Below are 17,576 nucleotides of genomic sequence, written 5' to 3' on the forward strand. Positions count from 1 at the left end.
TTCAAATTAGACTTATTTCTGTAGAAAGCGTACAGAACCAACACTTGCTAATTGCAGGTTTGCATGCTCTGCTAAAGTGGAAGTCTTATCACCATAAATATTTATCAGAGTAACCCATTCTGAACAGAAGACAGATGTATTCATTTCTTAGCAATATGGAACCTGTCGTGTTTTTCTCCCCAAAGATAACAATTGAGGCTCACTAAGATGCAGCAAATCCTCATCTCCAATTTTTCTGTTCCCGAAGCAAATGAGATTATACAGACACTGCTAGTTAGAAATTAGCTCCAGATTTTCTGTGCAAACAGAAAGTAGCCAACTGCACCTTTCACATGTATACGACTATACATACATTCGGGACTTTGCCTTTATAACCTCTCCTCCTGGCTTCAGCTCAGTCACAGTGCTGTAATCCTAGAAGGCATACATTTTACTCCCATCACCAAAGCTCCCTATATATTAGCTACTTACAGAGAAAATGGGCAGGGTGAACCCCACTGTGTAGAGGACAGTGGATGTGATGGTACTGTCATGGAACGGATACTTGATGCTGTCATCATTACAGAAAAAGCCTCTCTGATACGGTTTTATTTTGGCCAAGTTTAGAACACCAAGGGGTAAGCCAGCTGTTGGGGGAAGGAAAACAAAAAACACAAGAAAAGAAATACATATGGTTAAATCAAAAAAAAAAAAAAAAAAAAAAAAAAAAAAAAAAAACATTCTTAAACATGCATGGAGGAAACTAGGAAACTACCAAACATGCAAAACTCAAGTTTCCCAGGTCAGAGCAAATTATCATGCAGCATACACACTTAGAAAACCATTTTTACAGAAATTTTATACATCTGCTTCAGAAAGACCTTGATATTACCCCACCAGATAGAGAAGTTAAGCATTCAGAACTCCAAGTCCTTTCATCAGACAGAGTTGCCACACACACTGAACCAAGATTATGCTTAAGGACAGCATTTGCCACTCACATGACCAGCTAGTTAGCGAGGGCAGTCTGTGCCCTTCTGTGCCCTCTCCACCCCATGACATTGGCTCATATCTGAATTACCAGCCTTGTTCTACACACTAATCTGGTCAGTGCTTACAGAAAACAAGGGGGAAAAAAAAGGTATTTTTCTTTTGAGTAGGGGAGTTAAAGATTTCATGCAAGTGTTTTTCCATGCAGGTAAGGAGAGCAAGAGAACTTCAGAGACACCAGCAGGAAACATGGGCACTTTGAATGGACTGCGTCTAACAGCAATGAGGTTTTTAATTTTACAAGGTGCATTTACATGAATTTGGTTCACTTCAGAAGACTTCTGCATGCACATAACAATGAATTTTAACATGAAAACAGAGACTCGGGTCCGAATGACAGCTCTCTGAACTTACTCTGCACATATAACGCATTAACTTATGTCCTCTCCTAAGTTCACTCCCAGCATGCCAGCAGTCATACCCTAAAGAAGCCATCAAGATGTCTGAAAGATACATTTGTCTGGACTTGATTTCTGTCAAAGTAAGAATTAGCTGGAGAATAGACTTCGCAGGAGCAGTCAGCTTAGGAAGCTCAAGTTTGCCATCTTACTTCCAAGTTTCCCCCTTTCCCTTGGTCCCCTGAAAAAGTAGTGGATCACCAGTGTATAATGAAGAACTGTTAAAAGCCCAAACCAAAAAAAAGCTAGACTTTTTGCTTAAAAGAAGATGAAAGAGGTAAACTAAGCTTCCCATGTTAAGTGAATGGTGGGGAAAATACAAGTCTGTATATTGCAACCTCCATGTAAACTAGGAGTGCAACTACAGAAGCAGCAAAGACTACTTGTGATATAAACAAGCCTCAGAACAAAAACATCTCAAGACGTTCACTTCAGTAGAGTCTGCTTTGATTTTGGTGGCACTCATTATGGCAACAGTATCAGGGAAATCGCCTCTTAAAGGCCTTTTAAATAAATTTACTCCTATATGCTTCATTAGAAGGAAAGGTATCAAGAGTGGAGAAATCTGTTCCACAAAGCACCTGAAATCCTGAGGACTGTCACACTTCACTTGAAAGGCAGAGGCCCTGGTGCAGCAGATCACTTCAGCAGATGCTTTAACATCTCATAAGATGGAAGCACTTCTTGAAGCTGAAGCACCAGCCTTTTGGTGAAGTATGATACCTCCTAATCAATCGCATCTAGAGCCCTCTCCCTCCTCTGCTCTGACAGCTGAGCAAGAAGCAGTGCAAGCAGACTCAGCCCGTTGAGCACAAAGGAAGTCACACTGAAGAACTCAAGAGTTCGCTCAGAGTGGATCAAAGGAGGTTGCTGCATGGCAGTCTGGAGCCAATTTTCAGCTCTCCGAGGCCGTGGCAAGATTCCACTGATGTAAGTCAGAGCCCACGTTTCCTGTCCTCGTCTCTGGCGCGCCGTACCCAGAGTCAAGCCACGGCTTTGCTGGCTCGCTGTCCTAGTTCATGCAGTCCTATCTTCTCAAATAGGCCGCACCAAAATACCACCAAAGAGGTCGTGTGTGGAAGTGTCACAACCTCATGGTCTATTTAAGCAGCAGCTTGTGGTCTTCATAAGCTGACTACTATAGACACAAGGATGCATTTTGTGAGAAAAGCTGCTATAACTTAACACCCAGAAGTAGTTACTCCTTTACCACACGATTTCTGTCCGTTACATTTCTAGATCAAACTTTTTTAAGCCACTGTTGTCAGCTTTTTACTTTTTTTTTTTTTTTTGCCTTTGGTTTTGTTTCTGGGTGTTTGGGTTTAGCCTGTCTTAGTGAACTTATCACCTTTGTCAGCTGCCGAAATATGTTCTCCAAGTGCTCTCGTCAGAAGCTAGAAGCCCCTCCAGCAGAGCTCACTTACGAACACGGCAGGATCCTTAGCTCACCGATTCCAGGTTTTGTGCCACCAGCGCTCACAGTTTTACGGATCTGGGTCATGGTGGTTTGCTTGTTTTTAACAAAAAAAATCTTTAGGAATTGGAAGAGAGACATTACATGAGCGTACATGAGAAAGAAGGGACCTGAACAGTTTGACAAGCAGTGTTTTAAGCCTTCCAGCAAAACAAACTTTCTTCTGAATAGTTTTTTTGTTGTTGTTGTGTAATTGCAGTAGGAGAGAATTACTCACTCTGTAACCTAGTTAAGACAGAAGCTTGAAGGCTTTTTATTGTTTAGTTTTTTTCCAATTAAGGCGAATTCCTGACAGTGTTATTAATTTTTATTGAGCTAAGAGAAGTTCAGTTTTCATTAAACTACAAGGAAAGGAACTCAAAATTCAGCTCTCTTCATCTGAAGAAATAACTTTATGTTAAATCTGTTTGTAAGAACTCATTTGTCAGAACTACTTTTGCTTAACAAGAGTCATCTGAATTTTTCTGATGCTCCTACGTTCAGCCATTCCTTCTGACATTTCTAGGTTTGCGTAGTGGTTAAAGCAAAGTGATTAAGTTACATTGTTAGAAGTGTTTTTAAGTACTAAATAAACTATGTCATCTAGAGTTGACATTAAGAAATAATTTCTTATTTTCAGCCAGGAAACACTGGGAAGTGGCAGGGTGGGGAGGAAGGGCAGTGAACAAGGGGCACAGCTTCACAAAGGTGACTGCAAAATTTGTTTGTGCAGTCCAGAGCAAGAGAACATGAGGAACCCGAATCTGGGTGGGCTTCCTACACTGACTGCCCATGGGAAAGGAACAGCACCATTTTTCCCATTGCTCATTCTGAAGCGTGGGAGGATCCCACCGGGTACACACAGACAAAGAGCCCTGCAGTTTCCACACCAGAAGCCAACAGTAGTGTACGTGGCAGACCAGTATCACCATGGCAGGTGCCAAGCTGCCCCACGACCTTTATGCAGGCTGACTGAAGCTGAACTTTGAGGACTGCACATCCGTGAGGGTCCATTAGCTGTCTCCTCCAGTTGGTAAGGATCACCAAGATCTAAGGAAAGATTAGAAGGCTACGAGGCAGTATCGTACACCAGCCCTCGTGCCCTGCCCTCTTTACAAGGTTCCTCTTCCTCTTTACCTAGCCAGAAGCAGCAACCTCTGAGGGTGCTCTTCTGAGCTAGGCAACCCACACCTTTCTTACGGGATCCTCATGGCTCGGTTATTATCCACCTCCCCCAAAACACAGCCTTCAGAGGAAAAGGATTGCTTCCCAAAGCTCTTCAGGCTCAAAAGTGGAGTTTCTCTTCTCTGCTACTTTGCTTAATTGATCTGGTCAACTGCTTGTCACTGACAGACCCCAGAGGTTGCTCTGCGAGCTAGCAGCAAGAAACAGGGGGCAGCTCTGAATTGCTCACCTGGTTCCAACACACGTGCTGTGGCTGACCCTCAAAAGCTTCAGAAGTAGCAGCAAAGTTGAATAGGAAAAAGGCCTGTAGAGATCTGAAGCCTTTAACTAATGGCAAAAGACCTCAGACACGTGGACCAGAGCAGAAAAGGGCACAGGATGGAGTTTGAAAGAGGCAAAACTCAGGACTGGAATGAGCAAGCAGGGGCTGGGGGAAGAAACAGCTCTAAGTTTTTGGCTGGAGCTATTAAGAACAGGGCAACACAAAGTTGAGCTAGCAACAGACGTTATATCAGGCTGCTCTGAGACCACAAGGAAGTTCAACTCCAGCCAGTTACAGCCTGTTTCCATTGTGAACCTAGATAATTCACAGCAGTATCAATAGCCATCAGTGAACTCTTATTTATCCATATCTGGCTGGACAACATGGTGTGACACAAAATCCTATAAGGAAGGAAGAAAGGGAAGTACAGGGTGGGAGACCAGAAAGGAAGTTACTGTTAGATTAGTTTTCCACCCACAGAAAATGAATGTCAGGAAGAAAACATGGAACGGGGAAGGTGGAGTCCTTATCTGGAAAAAAAAAATATATTGTTTAATGTAGAGAAGTGTTCTTGTATGTGTTTTATTAAGCAGCAATTCCTTCTGTTTTTATCTGTTTAAATGAAGTTCCACCATTTATCCTACATAAAAGAAGAATGATAAGCTATATTTTCATGGTATGTACTGCTGCATTGTTATTCAGATGCGTGGTATCTGCCACACTTGTGATTTTAGAGTGAAGTACCTAAGCTTATAAGCACGGCACACTTTGGCTTTGCCAGCAAGCTACACAGGATATCACAGAGCCCCCGAAGGGCTGAGGCTGACAGGGACCCCTGGGTCCATCTGGCCCAACCCCTGCCCAAGCAGGGACACCCAGAGCAGGCTTCTCAAGGACATGTCCTGGAGTTTTTGGATATCCCCAAGGAGGAGACCCCACAGCCTGTCTGGGCAGCCTGTGCCAAGGCTCCCTCACCTGCACAGCACAGGAGGGCTCCTGGTGCTGGAATGGAGCCTCCTGTGTGCAGGGTTGTGCCCACTGCCTCCCGTCCTGCCCATCACTGAGCACTTGGGAAGAGCCTGGACCTGCTGGCAGTGCCTTGCCTGACGCAGCCAAGACAGCCATTAGCTTTCTTAGCAGCAAGGGCACCTTGCTGACTCAGGTATCTTTAGACAAAGAGATGAAAAATATGCTAGCATTTATAGGCCTCTCTTACAGCTGACAGTTGCCATAACATGTAAGACCAGCAAAGAATACTGTGTGACAGCAGGTGGCTTCAGAGTCACAAAAACAGTCTTTGCATTCTGCTTATACTCCAAGAACCTTTTCCTAATAAAGGCTGTGGACACAGTTTAGAGCAGTCATGCATATTAAAGCTATTTTTTACTTTAGCTCATTACAGACTATGCCTTATGTTATCCTACACCATTATATACACCATACTATCTAGTTGGGAATCAGCTGTGGTGCTATCAAAACTCCTAAAGTTTCTGGCCATGTTTTTAAGAGCAACTCAAGCCAGCCTAGACTGACCTCCCCTCCTCCTACCTCTGGCCATTTACTGTCTTACCCTGTCCTCGTAATGGTTGTAATAGCTTCTGACATTAACCTGCCTTAAAAAAAAAAAAAAAGAAAAAGAAAAAGAAAATTTAGAAAATTCAGAGAACATAGATTTTTTCTGGAGATCTTGCTCATCTGTCTGAGTACATGACTTAAAGGTAGTAGAAAGCGTAGAACAGGAACAAGTAGCCAAGGGTGTGGAGGAAAAAAAGACTGGCCATAGCCTCAGATCAATTTAAATGCCTCATGAAATAGCATCCCTAGCTATAAGACATTCTCCTCCCCAGTTTTAAGCAGTTCGAAGTAATTAACTACTTTTTGTAAACATCTTTTAATTAACCCAATGACCTCCTTATCTTTGGAGGTGACAACCTTCATTTGAGGCTTAGCACCACGTTGAAAGCTTCCCTGAGCTGTTGATTCCAGTTCCCCGTGGCACACGAGACCCCCACCCAGCCTTCCATCAGAAAGTTCTTCTCATTTAAGCTAACGAGTTGTTCTAGCAGCTGGGGGAAAAGGCAGTTACCCTTCAAGTAACTATGGAAAATGAGAATATTCTAGCTTGATCATTAACCAAAGTCTTCCATCACGCTAATCTGAGCTCAGAAGTGCTAGTTAAGAGAAACTGGACTGCACTAAAGTGAGACTGATGTTTGTATTTCTCCACGTTTATTCTGGAGAAAAGGATCGTTAGGTTCTGCAGATGATGTTCTGACACAAAGTAAACTTTAGCCTTTGAAAAGAAATCCCCAGTTTACAGATAAACTGGGAGAAGGAAGGTGTCAAACAGGAACTAAAGCTGTACTGGAAAAATCTGTATGAAATATACCGAAAGCAAGCCTCATAACAGACCGGTAATTGGCCGCTCATTAAAAAAAATGAGTTTTCATACCATACATACTTATTTAAGAGATGATATTGTGAAATAACTCTGCGTCCACACAGATGGTGTCATTCTGAGCTGAACCTCACCTAGTAACCCAGCTGGTAACTTCTACTCAGGGTGAGGGAGAACTGAGATTTTTCCTGCTCTTACATGGGTTTTTGTCGTTATTTTCAGCCAGGACAAACACATTTGTGCATTCTAAAATGAGCAGGAAAGCAATCTGGGGCAAAGGAGGTGTGTGAGAGATGTAAAGAAACAGACAGGTCAATGTCATGCTGCTGTAGTGAATTTTGGAGAATCTGTAAAAAAAAAAAAAGTTCTTTGCTGAAGATTTTCTTCCATGTGCAGTGAAGAGAAAGAAATAGTCAATGGCTCTTAGGTAGGAGGCTACGGGTGTAGCAAAAACTCCCCCCAGAAAAGGAAGACAACAACTTTAAGAAGTGTTTTGACTTTTGACACTTTTGAGGGATGGACAAATGGAAGGTCAATGTTATTTTCAGCAGCTGAGATGAGGGAGTACCCTGCAACTCAACTCCCAGTCAAAGCTGTCACGAACCTTCCCAGCAGAGTTTCTTAGTTCGCTACCCTGAGGAATGCAGAATGTTTTTAATACCAGCACACTGATTGCTCTGACAGTGCCTGAAGCTGCTGTACTAGGCTTCAGCAAACAAGGGAGACACGTTTCACAGACCAGACTACATCTGAATCTCACAAATAAACCCGCAGCTATAGATTAGCTGCATTTTGAGTCTTTCTGTTCACTTGCAGAAAAGCCAGGTGAGCAGCCTGGGTCAGCTAACAATTTTCACCAAATGATTCCCTACCCATACCTGATGCTTTTGGGTAAGGAAAGGCAAGGCTGATAGAGATAGAAGGCAAGGGAAGCTTTCCTCTGAGCTGGGACAGCCTAAGCACTGAATAATTTCTAGTCCACTCATTTATTAGCAGAAATCTACACCCAGTTCTGTAGTTTTTCTGCATCCAACAGCAGAATTACTACATGGGAACACTAGTTCAAATACCTGTATGACTGACCTGTTAGAATAAGCCACAACACTTGTTTAAAAAAGAATTGGATGGACAAGTGAGGTGTGCTCCCTCACTTCTACATTTCAATGGCGTTATAACAAGATGACACAGTCAGCTTGAAGGAGCTTTTAGAAGCACCTGCTGGAGCCCAGAACCCCACAGCTGTCTCTCCTGTGAGCATCTTGGGAAGTACAAACACAAGGTAAGTGCGAGGATGTATTACTGTCTCATCTCACCCGTCCTATTCCTTGCACCACGAAAACCACGTGGTACAAGAGAGCCCACTGCAGGTCAGAAGCTAAGGCCGTGTGCCCTCTGCTCAGCGCCTGGTCAGCAGGTGGAGGAGGTCCAAGCCAAACAAGCCCACAGACAACCCCCGGGAATTCAGCAGCAGCTCACCCAGCAGGGCAGAGGCCACTTGCTCTTACTCCTGACACCCAACAGAGATTTAAGACCAATGTACTAACCACTAAGCAATTAGGGGCAGAGGGGAGAAAGGATGGAAAGGGAAGTAAGTGTGGGTAGCTCCTCGCATTGCAATGCTCGAAGCAAGCTGGCTGCAGCCCGAGCAAGAGAGAGCAGGTTCTCCCACTGAAACCCTCCCTGTTTAGAAGTTAAATATTTATCACCGCCTGTACTGCGTGCCTTGTAAAAGGCTTTGACCATGTTGTGTAAAGAATTTAGAAGCCCATACGTGCACACCAAGTACACACAGCCTAAGAGAGCTTTCCTACAAACGTTCCACTTAAAACTGCACTTACAGACACGGAGCACAGTGCAGTGAAGGAAACCAAGCCATTAACTCTGGCAACACAGGTAAGCAATTTTTAAAAAATAATTAAATAAATGAACCGAAGTTGGTGTCAATTATAAGGCCAGTGTTCTTTCACAAAGTTATAAAGACTGAAATGGCAAGACAATTATTTCTCCACTCACTCCCACAAGATTTTTCAGATGGCTTCACTTACAGTTACACACCCTGACCTGAAGTAACAGTCAAGCCCCCCAAAAATAGGGAATTATTAGTTCAAAGGGCATCTGCCCTTTTCCCACTGAGGCCTAAGAGCACAGCAGTATTCAAACATGCTTTAAGAAAGTCGAGTCCTACAATGGCAGTGCTACAGAGGCACTCAGAACACCCATTAAGTTGTACACCTTGTTGCCTACCAGGACATCTCACACACAGCTGCATGCCACTGTGCTTACAAGGAGCATTTCTGGTATTGGGGCATTGTTTTTTCACTGCACACTGAAGTTTGTAGGGTGTAGCAACTCTGAGAACATAACCTCTGTATTAAGCTAGATCTAAATAGAATTTAGAAGAGAAATTATGCCCAATATACTTTACAGCTATCACAGCCATTGTTTCATACTGATTCGGGGGAATGTGCAGTTCTCAAGAATTTGTAAACACTGCTCGATATGTAGGTATGATGAATAATGTTGGTGTAGAAAGTCTTCTGTGCTCATGTAATAGAGCAGGGGTAGCTTGCCAGTTCTGTCAAGAATTGCCACTATTTTATCTGTGGTCTTAGCACCTATGTATTGATGGTCAGATTTCGTTTTCCAGGGCTGATCAGTGGAGTCCTAGGATTAACGAAGAGATCGGAAGCAAGTGTGCAAGCAGAATTAACAATTGTACTTCCATTCCTCAAGAATCTCATTAACCTCAGGGCCAGCCACCACATTGGGCAGGAATATTTTATCTGGACACCAGCACTGCAGTGAAGACTCACCTAATGAAACAAAACTGAAGACTTCGATTTTACTGACTCAAGGAAGTGTTACAAACACACATGGGAGAAGCTGACGTGAGAAGTCGCTTGTGGCTGTTCTATGGGAGCAGTTCCTGACTGAAGGTATTCTCTCACCCTCTAGCTGCTGAAATTGCCCTTTCAGCCTGTGGTAAGATGAACCCATTACCCTTTGGACACCTGAAAATATGGCAGATGCAGTTAGGAACACATACTCTTCATCATCCTAAGTACCAAGATTGCAGGGAATGCTGCACATACAGTTAAGCGTTAGTGACTCAGTCATCCAAGACTCAGCTGTGGCCTTACTACAGCAGTAATCAGCAACAAAAGAACCAGATTACAAAGGGATAATAATGTACTAACTTGAGGAAGAAATTCCATCTTATTTGAACAGAAAGGCAGATGGTGACTGAAGTGCTGAAATTTGGTATATAATCCCTTCTACGCTTAGGGCAAAGCTCTTGCTCAGTACAGATACTGCTTCCTCCTTCCCTAGGAAAGGGATCATGTAGCAAAAAGCTATGCCCTCTCTTCTATACCAGGGATGGCAAGGTAACATCTCACAGCTGTTGTACGAGACCTGTTCTAAGTAATTAGGCCCTAGGAAAGAGAAGCTTCCTCTGGGGGGATATGGGATAAGGAGAAAGCCCTCCAAAGAGCAGACACAGCAGCAGTGAAGCCCATACCAGTGAATCCCTGACAAAAATCACAGCCACACTTTTCTGGCTAGCACCAGAGCAGCTACAAGATGAGGCAGGACCTCTTCAGCTATGAGGGATGTCATTTAGCTGTAGAAATTTCATATTCTACAGAAAATGCATCTTCCCTCCCCATCTCTTAAACAGAAGGCACCAGCACGCTGCAAGAGCCCTTATTATGTCTATTTATGATTTAAAAAACAGGACTGAAGCATTTGGTAAGGAGGCTCACTGCTGAAAAGCATCTTCCCCTGCTCTGCCAAGAACAAGGAGTGTAGTGCTGAGTTCACGATCTGGTTCATGGGAAGATACTGGAAGGTGGACCAGGATTTACACAGAGCTGTAAAAGGCAAGTGCAAGAACTTTTTGTGAGCAGGGGTTAGCCAGAGGACAAGATATGCTTAAGAGCAACACCAGGCAAAGCAAGAACCTGACTGCTGGCTTTGAGGCATTCATTAGCTTGTCAGGCTCTAACCTGGGGCTCCAGGGAAGGGACAAGGGAACAGTGTCACAACTGGAATATTCACTCCCACGTCTTCAAGAAAGCAGTGTCAGAGGGAAGACCTTCTGGGTTTGAGGTGACAGAAGTTTTTGGGGAACCTAGAGCCAACCTAGTGAGTACTACCTTGCGGTCCCTGGTGGACAGTGTCATCTGTAGGCAAGTGGCTTTGACATGAACCTGCTACAGCTTAACCACGGACTCAGGCACGAGAGAGAAGAGAGTAAGAGCATCCACATGATGTGGAAAATAAGGATGGTGACACAAGTACCCGTGAGTCAGAAGTAAGAGGGGAGGAGGTCTTGCTTGAATGAGGGCAATCAGGAAGTGCTAACCCATATAGAGCAGGCCTTCCCTCACTGCGTGGCGATCCCTCACCATCGTACAGGCTTCTGCCTTCACCGACAGACCAAACTCTGCCAGATGGGAATAACAGCACCTAAAACAGAAATGTTGTATGGGGTGCACGAAGCGGCCTGGCCATCGCACTCCCCCACTACACAAACTGTGTAGGACATGTGGATTTGCTTGTACAGGTGTCTGCTATTTAGCACACTGCCCTGTACCACAACACATTCCTGTAGTCTCAGCTATCTTGTTAAAACACCCAATCTTATGTAAGCAATTGGTACTTGGTTTTAGTTCTCACGTTGTTCTCTTTGGAAGACTACAGCTTCCCCTTCCCTTACTGAAGGGAATGTCATGAAACTACCTTTGTGAGAAGAAAAGAAATCCCTATATATACACCAAACGAATTTAAAACTGCTGTAAAACATAGCTACATAAGTAACCCCATACTATTTTCCAACTTATTGCAGAAGGCTAAGGTTTTTTTTACACAAAAAATAATAATTTTAGGATGCAGATATTCTAACATTATGCCAAGCAATCACACTGACAAGCACACTCCTTACAAACAATATCTGTACCATCACTAACAAGGCAGAGAAGATCCTAAGTTCTTGTTTTACCTCAACCTTGCATTCAAATTAGACACGAACTGCAACAAGCATAGACCAGAACTAAGTTGCCTAGGGCCTTGCTTCACAGAAAACGTTTTCCTTCTCTAGTCACCTCTGCAGTACTTAATTTAGAAAAGTTTAAAAAAAAAAAAAAAAATTTCCCCTAAATACACCCTGACCTAGTCTTAATGAGAATTTGGACTAGAGGTAGGTGTATTTAGCTCTTGCATTCATTCTAGGATGTAACCAGGTGTTTCCCGGCTTTGTTCTTTTACTTGCCTTTCTGAAGGAGCCTGATCTGCAGCCAAACAATAGACCTGCAGGAACAGCAGGGTGCACATGTATAGTGCCTAACGAGGACATCAGACAAAGCCTATCAAGTTATTCTCACAAGCTGTTGTTTTCCTGCATGAAACATTAAAACAATACCAACAATAAGAAATAATCCAGGTCTTGGTATCGATATAAAACCATTTTACTTTTGTTTAAATGCAGCGACAGTCCCAGACATCTAAGCCATGCTGTAAGAGCTGTCTCTCCATCAGTAAAGTAAGGAGGGACCAGTAATAACATAAGGATGCAGAGGAAAGGAACCCTGCAGCCCAGGGCATTCACGCTTTCCACCAAAGGGAGAAGATGTTGGCTGATGCCCACTGGGCCACGCAGATGGGAGCTTTTGTCCGTGGTGCTGCAGACCTGGGCGCAGCCATGCAGCACCCACCCACCAGCACTGCAGCACGCAGGCACAGCCTCGCTGCTCTGCTCCTACTGACAGAGGCTGCAGAAGTCTGCAGCTTGTGTGTGTTTGTTTTTCCTAATGTTATCTAGTGTTCTGGTGCTTACTAGGAAGGAATTATCATTCTGATAAGAGAAAGAGCATGTTTCTTTTCTTAGGGCACTGAAGACTGCTTTCCCAGAATTATCTCTCCCTCACCAGTTAGAAAGGTGGACAGGGAGGGAGTTTCTTTAAAGGCCAGGTAAGAGTAACTCTAGATCAGTTTAACTGCCTGAAACCTGAGTCTAACAGCTTGACACTACATTAACCAGGAGACACCGCTCCAACCTACTCTTTTGTGATCTTAACTTAGCGATTCTGTCTCTTTCCTCTGTACCATCTTCAGCATTTGCCAGACCTTTCAATAAACACATTTAAAATCACACACAATCTCACAAGAAAGCTCTTTCTCTCCTTCTCCCCTTTCAGAAAACTCAGAGAGGTTGGCAGAGTTGAACCTGCACAAAGAACAGTTCGAGGAACAAGCAAAAGTCACACAGACATGCAGTCAGTCATCCACTTTCATAGCAGGGAAATTACAAGTCAGGTCGCCAAAACTTGAAGCATCACCAGGTGATACTAAGTAGCCTTAGTTTTTTTTTTCTGTCCAACTCTGCTGAGACAATAAAATTTATTGTTTGGGGCTTTTTTTTGCCACCTTCACATACTACAGAGGTGGCAGGATCAGGAGAGAGAAGAGAAGAGAAGAAAAAAAGGAAGCCAAACTGCTCTGCATCAAGAGTTACCTCAGGGATCACAAGCATCATATGTGGTAGCCCTTTTTGTGGCAGAAAGGGCGATCACGCCAGGACTGAGACTTTGGTCCCTAACCAAAGCTGGTCTACAGAGCCTTAAACTTTCAGTATGACACTGTTAAAGAAGTTTTATCAGAGAAGTTTCATGGTCTCTCCAGCAGAGATATTAGATATCAGGTTAGCTGCAAGACACTTTATCTGAGCAGTTACCTAGGTCACTTGAACAGATATCAAAGTGCACGTGCAGGGGGGAGGCAGAGTTAAGAAAAAAAAAAATCCAAATCAACAGGAATTAGTTTTCTTGATAGAAGAAAAACAGAACAGATTCCCCCTCCAGAAGCACAGGCTTAAATTCTGTGTTCTTCTAAGGTCCTGTCTCAATCCTGTGGGAGCCAGGGAGAAGATGAAGAGATGAGAATTTTCTCCTGTTTCTAATATCTATCCCATTCCTATATTTCTGTATTTTGTCTCAAGTATAGAGTTTGTAACTCGATGTGTTGCAGGTGTTAGGATGCTTTATACAATGCACTGGCTGCAATTCCTCCCCTGCCAGTACGAAGCAAGCAAGGCAAGGAGAAAAAGTCTGTCAACCACGGCTTTTGTTACTGAATGCCGTTTAGTTGCAGGTACACAGCCTCGCTGTTTAAGCACCCAGAAGCTATCAGCAGCCTACCTAAGCAAGCTAGAGCACTGCTCGGATGTTGATGCTGGCAGTAGGGATGCCTCCGACCAAGACAGATGTCACGTTCGGTGTGTGCTGTTCACACAGCTCTGGCCCGTGACAAGAGCATGCCCGGGTTTGTCACTGAAGCTCTGCACTTGCTTGAGCAAGAAGAAAGCTGCCAAAAAAACAAGACCACGTAACACCCCCTGGGTCCCCAAGCAGATAGTGAAGGTGCTTCCCTGGCTCCCAGCGCCTCGAGGAGCTTTGGCTTCCCCAGCCCTCATCTGATCAGCACCTACCCCGTGTCCCCTGCACCCTGTGACAGCTCACACTACGGGCTGTACTTTTTTTAGGGGGGACTGATGGAGAATATAAAGATGACAAGAAGCGAGAGCCGCGGTCCCGGAGCTGCCTGAGGGGAGCACCGCCGCGTGTGGGGCACAGCCCGCAGCCACCCCGCGGGGCCGGGACGGGCTGTGAGGGGCCCCGGGGAGCAGCTGCAGCCCAGGGGCAGGGCCCAGGGTGGCAGTGAAGTGAGGAGGAGGAGTGAGGAGGAGGAGGAAGAGCGAGGAGGCGAAGCAGCCGCAGGCAGAGGCGAGAGGCAGGCAGGGGGAGCCCCGCGCCGGGGGCTGTGCATGCGGGGAGGCGAGGGGCAGGGGGGGCTCCTCTCCCCCGCTCCCCCGCGGCCAAGCCCGGGTCCCCCACGGCCGCAGACCTACCCAGCACCACGCAGACCACGTCCAGCGCCACGAAGGGCAGCCGCGTCCTGTCAAACATGCTGGCGGCGCCCCGCGGCAGCCCCGGCACCGGCACCGGCTCCTCCTCAGGCGGTGACAGCCCGGGCCCGAGGGGCGGGAGCGCCTCAGCCGCGCCCGAGCAAATGGCGCCCGCCCCCCCCCCGCCGGCAGCCGCCTCCCGCACTGCGCTACTGACACGGCCGCGCCGGCTTTAAGGGAGGGAGGGAGGGAGGGAGGCGGGCAGGGGGACGGACAGACAGACACAGACAGACGGGGAGGGAAAGAGGGAGGGAAGGAGGGAGGGAAGGAGAAGCGCGGTCCCCGCCCGCCGCCGGGACGCCACACCCCGCATGGCGCCGCCTGCCTCAGCCGGCATGGGCAGCGCCGCCACGGGACGGGGACGGGGATGGGGCTGGGATCCCGGGAGGGAGAAGGGAAGGGAAGGGGAAAAGAAAGGGAAGGGGAAGGGGAACGGGGAGGCCGCCGCTGCCTGGGAGTGGGGAGCTGGGTCTCCAGCCCCGAGCCGGGCTTCCCGTTGAAAGGTGTTTTCTGACAGGAGATGCTGTGGGCGGCATGGAAAAATAAAAGCTTGAATACACACGTTGTTATTTTAGGATCAAAGCATCATTCAGGTTGGAAAAGCCCTCCGAGATCATCTGTTCCAACCATCCTCCTACCACCAGTGTCACCCACTAAACCATGTCCCCAAGCATCATATCAACCTTTCCTTGAACACCCCCAGGGACGGTGACTCCACCACCTCCCTGGGCAACCCGTCCCAGTGCCTGACTGCTCTTTCTGAGAAGAAACATCTCATTTCCAACCTAAGTACCCCCTGGCACATCCTGAGGCCATTCCCTCTAGCCCTATCACTAGTTATCTGTGAGAAGAGGCCGACCCCCAGCTCCCCACACCTTCCTTTCAGGGAGCTGTAGAGAGCAATGAGGTCTCCCCTGAGCCTCCCCTTCTCCAGACCAAACACCCCCAGTGCCCTCAGCTACCCCTCAAAGGACTTGCTGTTTCTGTCACCTTTGTTACCGTTGTGGGGCACAAACTCTCCAGTCCTGCCACCAGGCACGGTTCTGCTGTTTTGGGAATTTTTTTCCAAATGTTTTGTGTTTTTCACAAATGTTTTTGTGTGGTGGGTGGCACGTCCCATGTTCCAAGCACCGGGCTTTGTGCAGCTCCTTTTTCTGCACTTTCTCACCTATTCCACCCTCTAATTCTGTCAAAGGGTCCGCTTTGTGTTACATCCTAAAGGCTGAATAACAGGTTCGGGGGATCCACAAGGGAAATGAGCTCCTGGGATGGAAACATCTCTCTGAATGTACTGTATCTTCAGTTCAAGCATGCTCTCCAAATAAGTTACATAAGTAGTTCCCTATAGAGCATCTATATATAAAGAGCTTATAATTAGCAGACTGTGAGGGACTTCCTGATTTCACCTCAACATCCAGGAAGGAAGCCATCTACAAACCGAAATGTGCAGCTCTAGAAATTAAGGCCACCCTTGATTTATGCAAGTGTAGTGTTATTTGCAGAAATCACTCTCCTGTGCAAGTATTCCTGGATGGTCTCATGGAGGTAGAAACCCCAGTGTTGCCTTAAAATACAGAAAGTAATAGAATAAACTGTAGCACAACATGGCACTGGCAAACCCCTGTTTTATCTTTGTGAGAACTGTTTCTGAAGGGAAGCGTGCAATCTGCTCCTCTCCTCCCAAAGGAGGGGTATTGTTCACAGGGTCTGCTGATCCTGAAATCAGTAGATAAGTTTCCAACAGTTGCAAGACAGTTAGGAAAAGAGGGGGGAAGAAAATAGACAAAACAATGCAAACATTCCGTGCACAATTGCCATAATTGCTTCCTTCAACTCAAAGCATCACCTTAATCTTGCTCAGGCTAAACACCAAATGGCTCTCCTGCTCCACACCCCTACACAGTAAATTAGACACCAAAGAGATTGCGCTGGCTGATTTAAATGGAACACTTCCCAGAAGACTGTAGGCAAGGTAGTTATGACACTTAAAAACACCTGAAAATTGGGCTGTAGCAGAACAGCATTCCCAAGCAAGAGAAATTAATCACATTGTATTGTCTCGTAGTTTCTACATCCCTGTTTCACCCTTGAGACAGCTTGCCTGAGGGAATAGGCATCTCTGCAATCTTCTGACAGAATTCAGAAACTAAATTGGTCACATGGTTCCCCTCCAAACTTTCCATTGCACAAGGGATATATTCCTTGCTGTCGCAACCGTATTCCCACCACCGGGCTTGCTGATGTCTTGGAAACCCCCATCTGACCACAATTTAAGGGATCAGTTTAGCTCTCTCTGTGGCAGGCATTCAGAAAACTTTTCTGGGCCTTCAGATACAGACAAGTATCAGCTGTGGAAGCACACCAACACTTTCTGACAGAACTGCTACCCAGTAGGGGTAAAGGTACACAAAGCCCCCTTGTCACGCCAGGGTTGTGTCGGTATAAGTACTGTATCTGCAGGCCTGTTACTGGTTCTGCATCTTCAGATACATTGCTGATTATTTTACACAAATAAGATGTTTTGTGTAACTAACAAACAAACAAATAAACACAAACACCTTTAATATAAAATATCTGTGACAGCAACAGTCTCCAGAGCAGCAGATGCTTGTCCCTAGCAGCAAGGCCCTTAGATGCCCACCCAGTCCACCATAAACCACTGATGTCAGATCAGAACTACCCATATGTTTGGCAAAATCTATGTGAGAGAGCATTCTTGAACTGGGACCTGAGTAAAATTAAGGCAACAGATGAAAGTCAGAAGTGACATTTTATCCCTACATTAAATATTTTAATATTATTCTCTCGAGTTTAGACTCTCATAAATATCTTAATTTCTCACCTCTTGTTTGGAAAGGTTACATATTTTCTTTCTTTCCTTTTTTATC

General features: G+C 45.6%; 1 protein-coding gene across 2 annotated transcripts in view; it reads right to left on the reverse strand.

The window, feature by feature from the left end:
- PLPP1 (phospholipid phosphatase 1) overlaps positions 1-14,770 on the reverse strand; it is a 59,211-nt gene extending 44,441 nt beyond the window's left edge. Inside the window, exons 1-2 of one of the 2 annotated variants that reach the window (XM_032205322.1) lie at positions 14,632-14,770; positions 472-626 (exon numbers count right to left, since the gene is read on the reverse strand). In XM_032205322.1, coding sequence (XP_032061213.1) covers positions 472-626; positions 14,632-14,689 — 213 coding nt within the window. In that variant the 5' untranslated portion in view covers positions 14,690-14,770. The remainder of the gene's footprint in view (positions 1-471; positions 627-14,631) is intronic. The other variant, XM_032205323.1, reaches the window with a different exon arrangement.
- Between the last annotated feature and the right edge of the window lie 2,806 nt (positions 14,771-17,576).

The sequence above is a fragment of the Aythya fuligula genome, chromosome Z, assembly GCF_009819795.1.
Source record: "Aythya fuligula isolate bAytFul2 chromosome Z, bAytFul2.pri, whole genome shotgun sequence".
NCBI classification, from domain to species: domain Eukaryota; kingdom Metazoa; phylum Chordata; class Aves; order Anseriformes; family Anatidae; genus Aythya; species Aythya fuligula.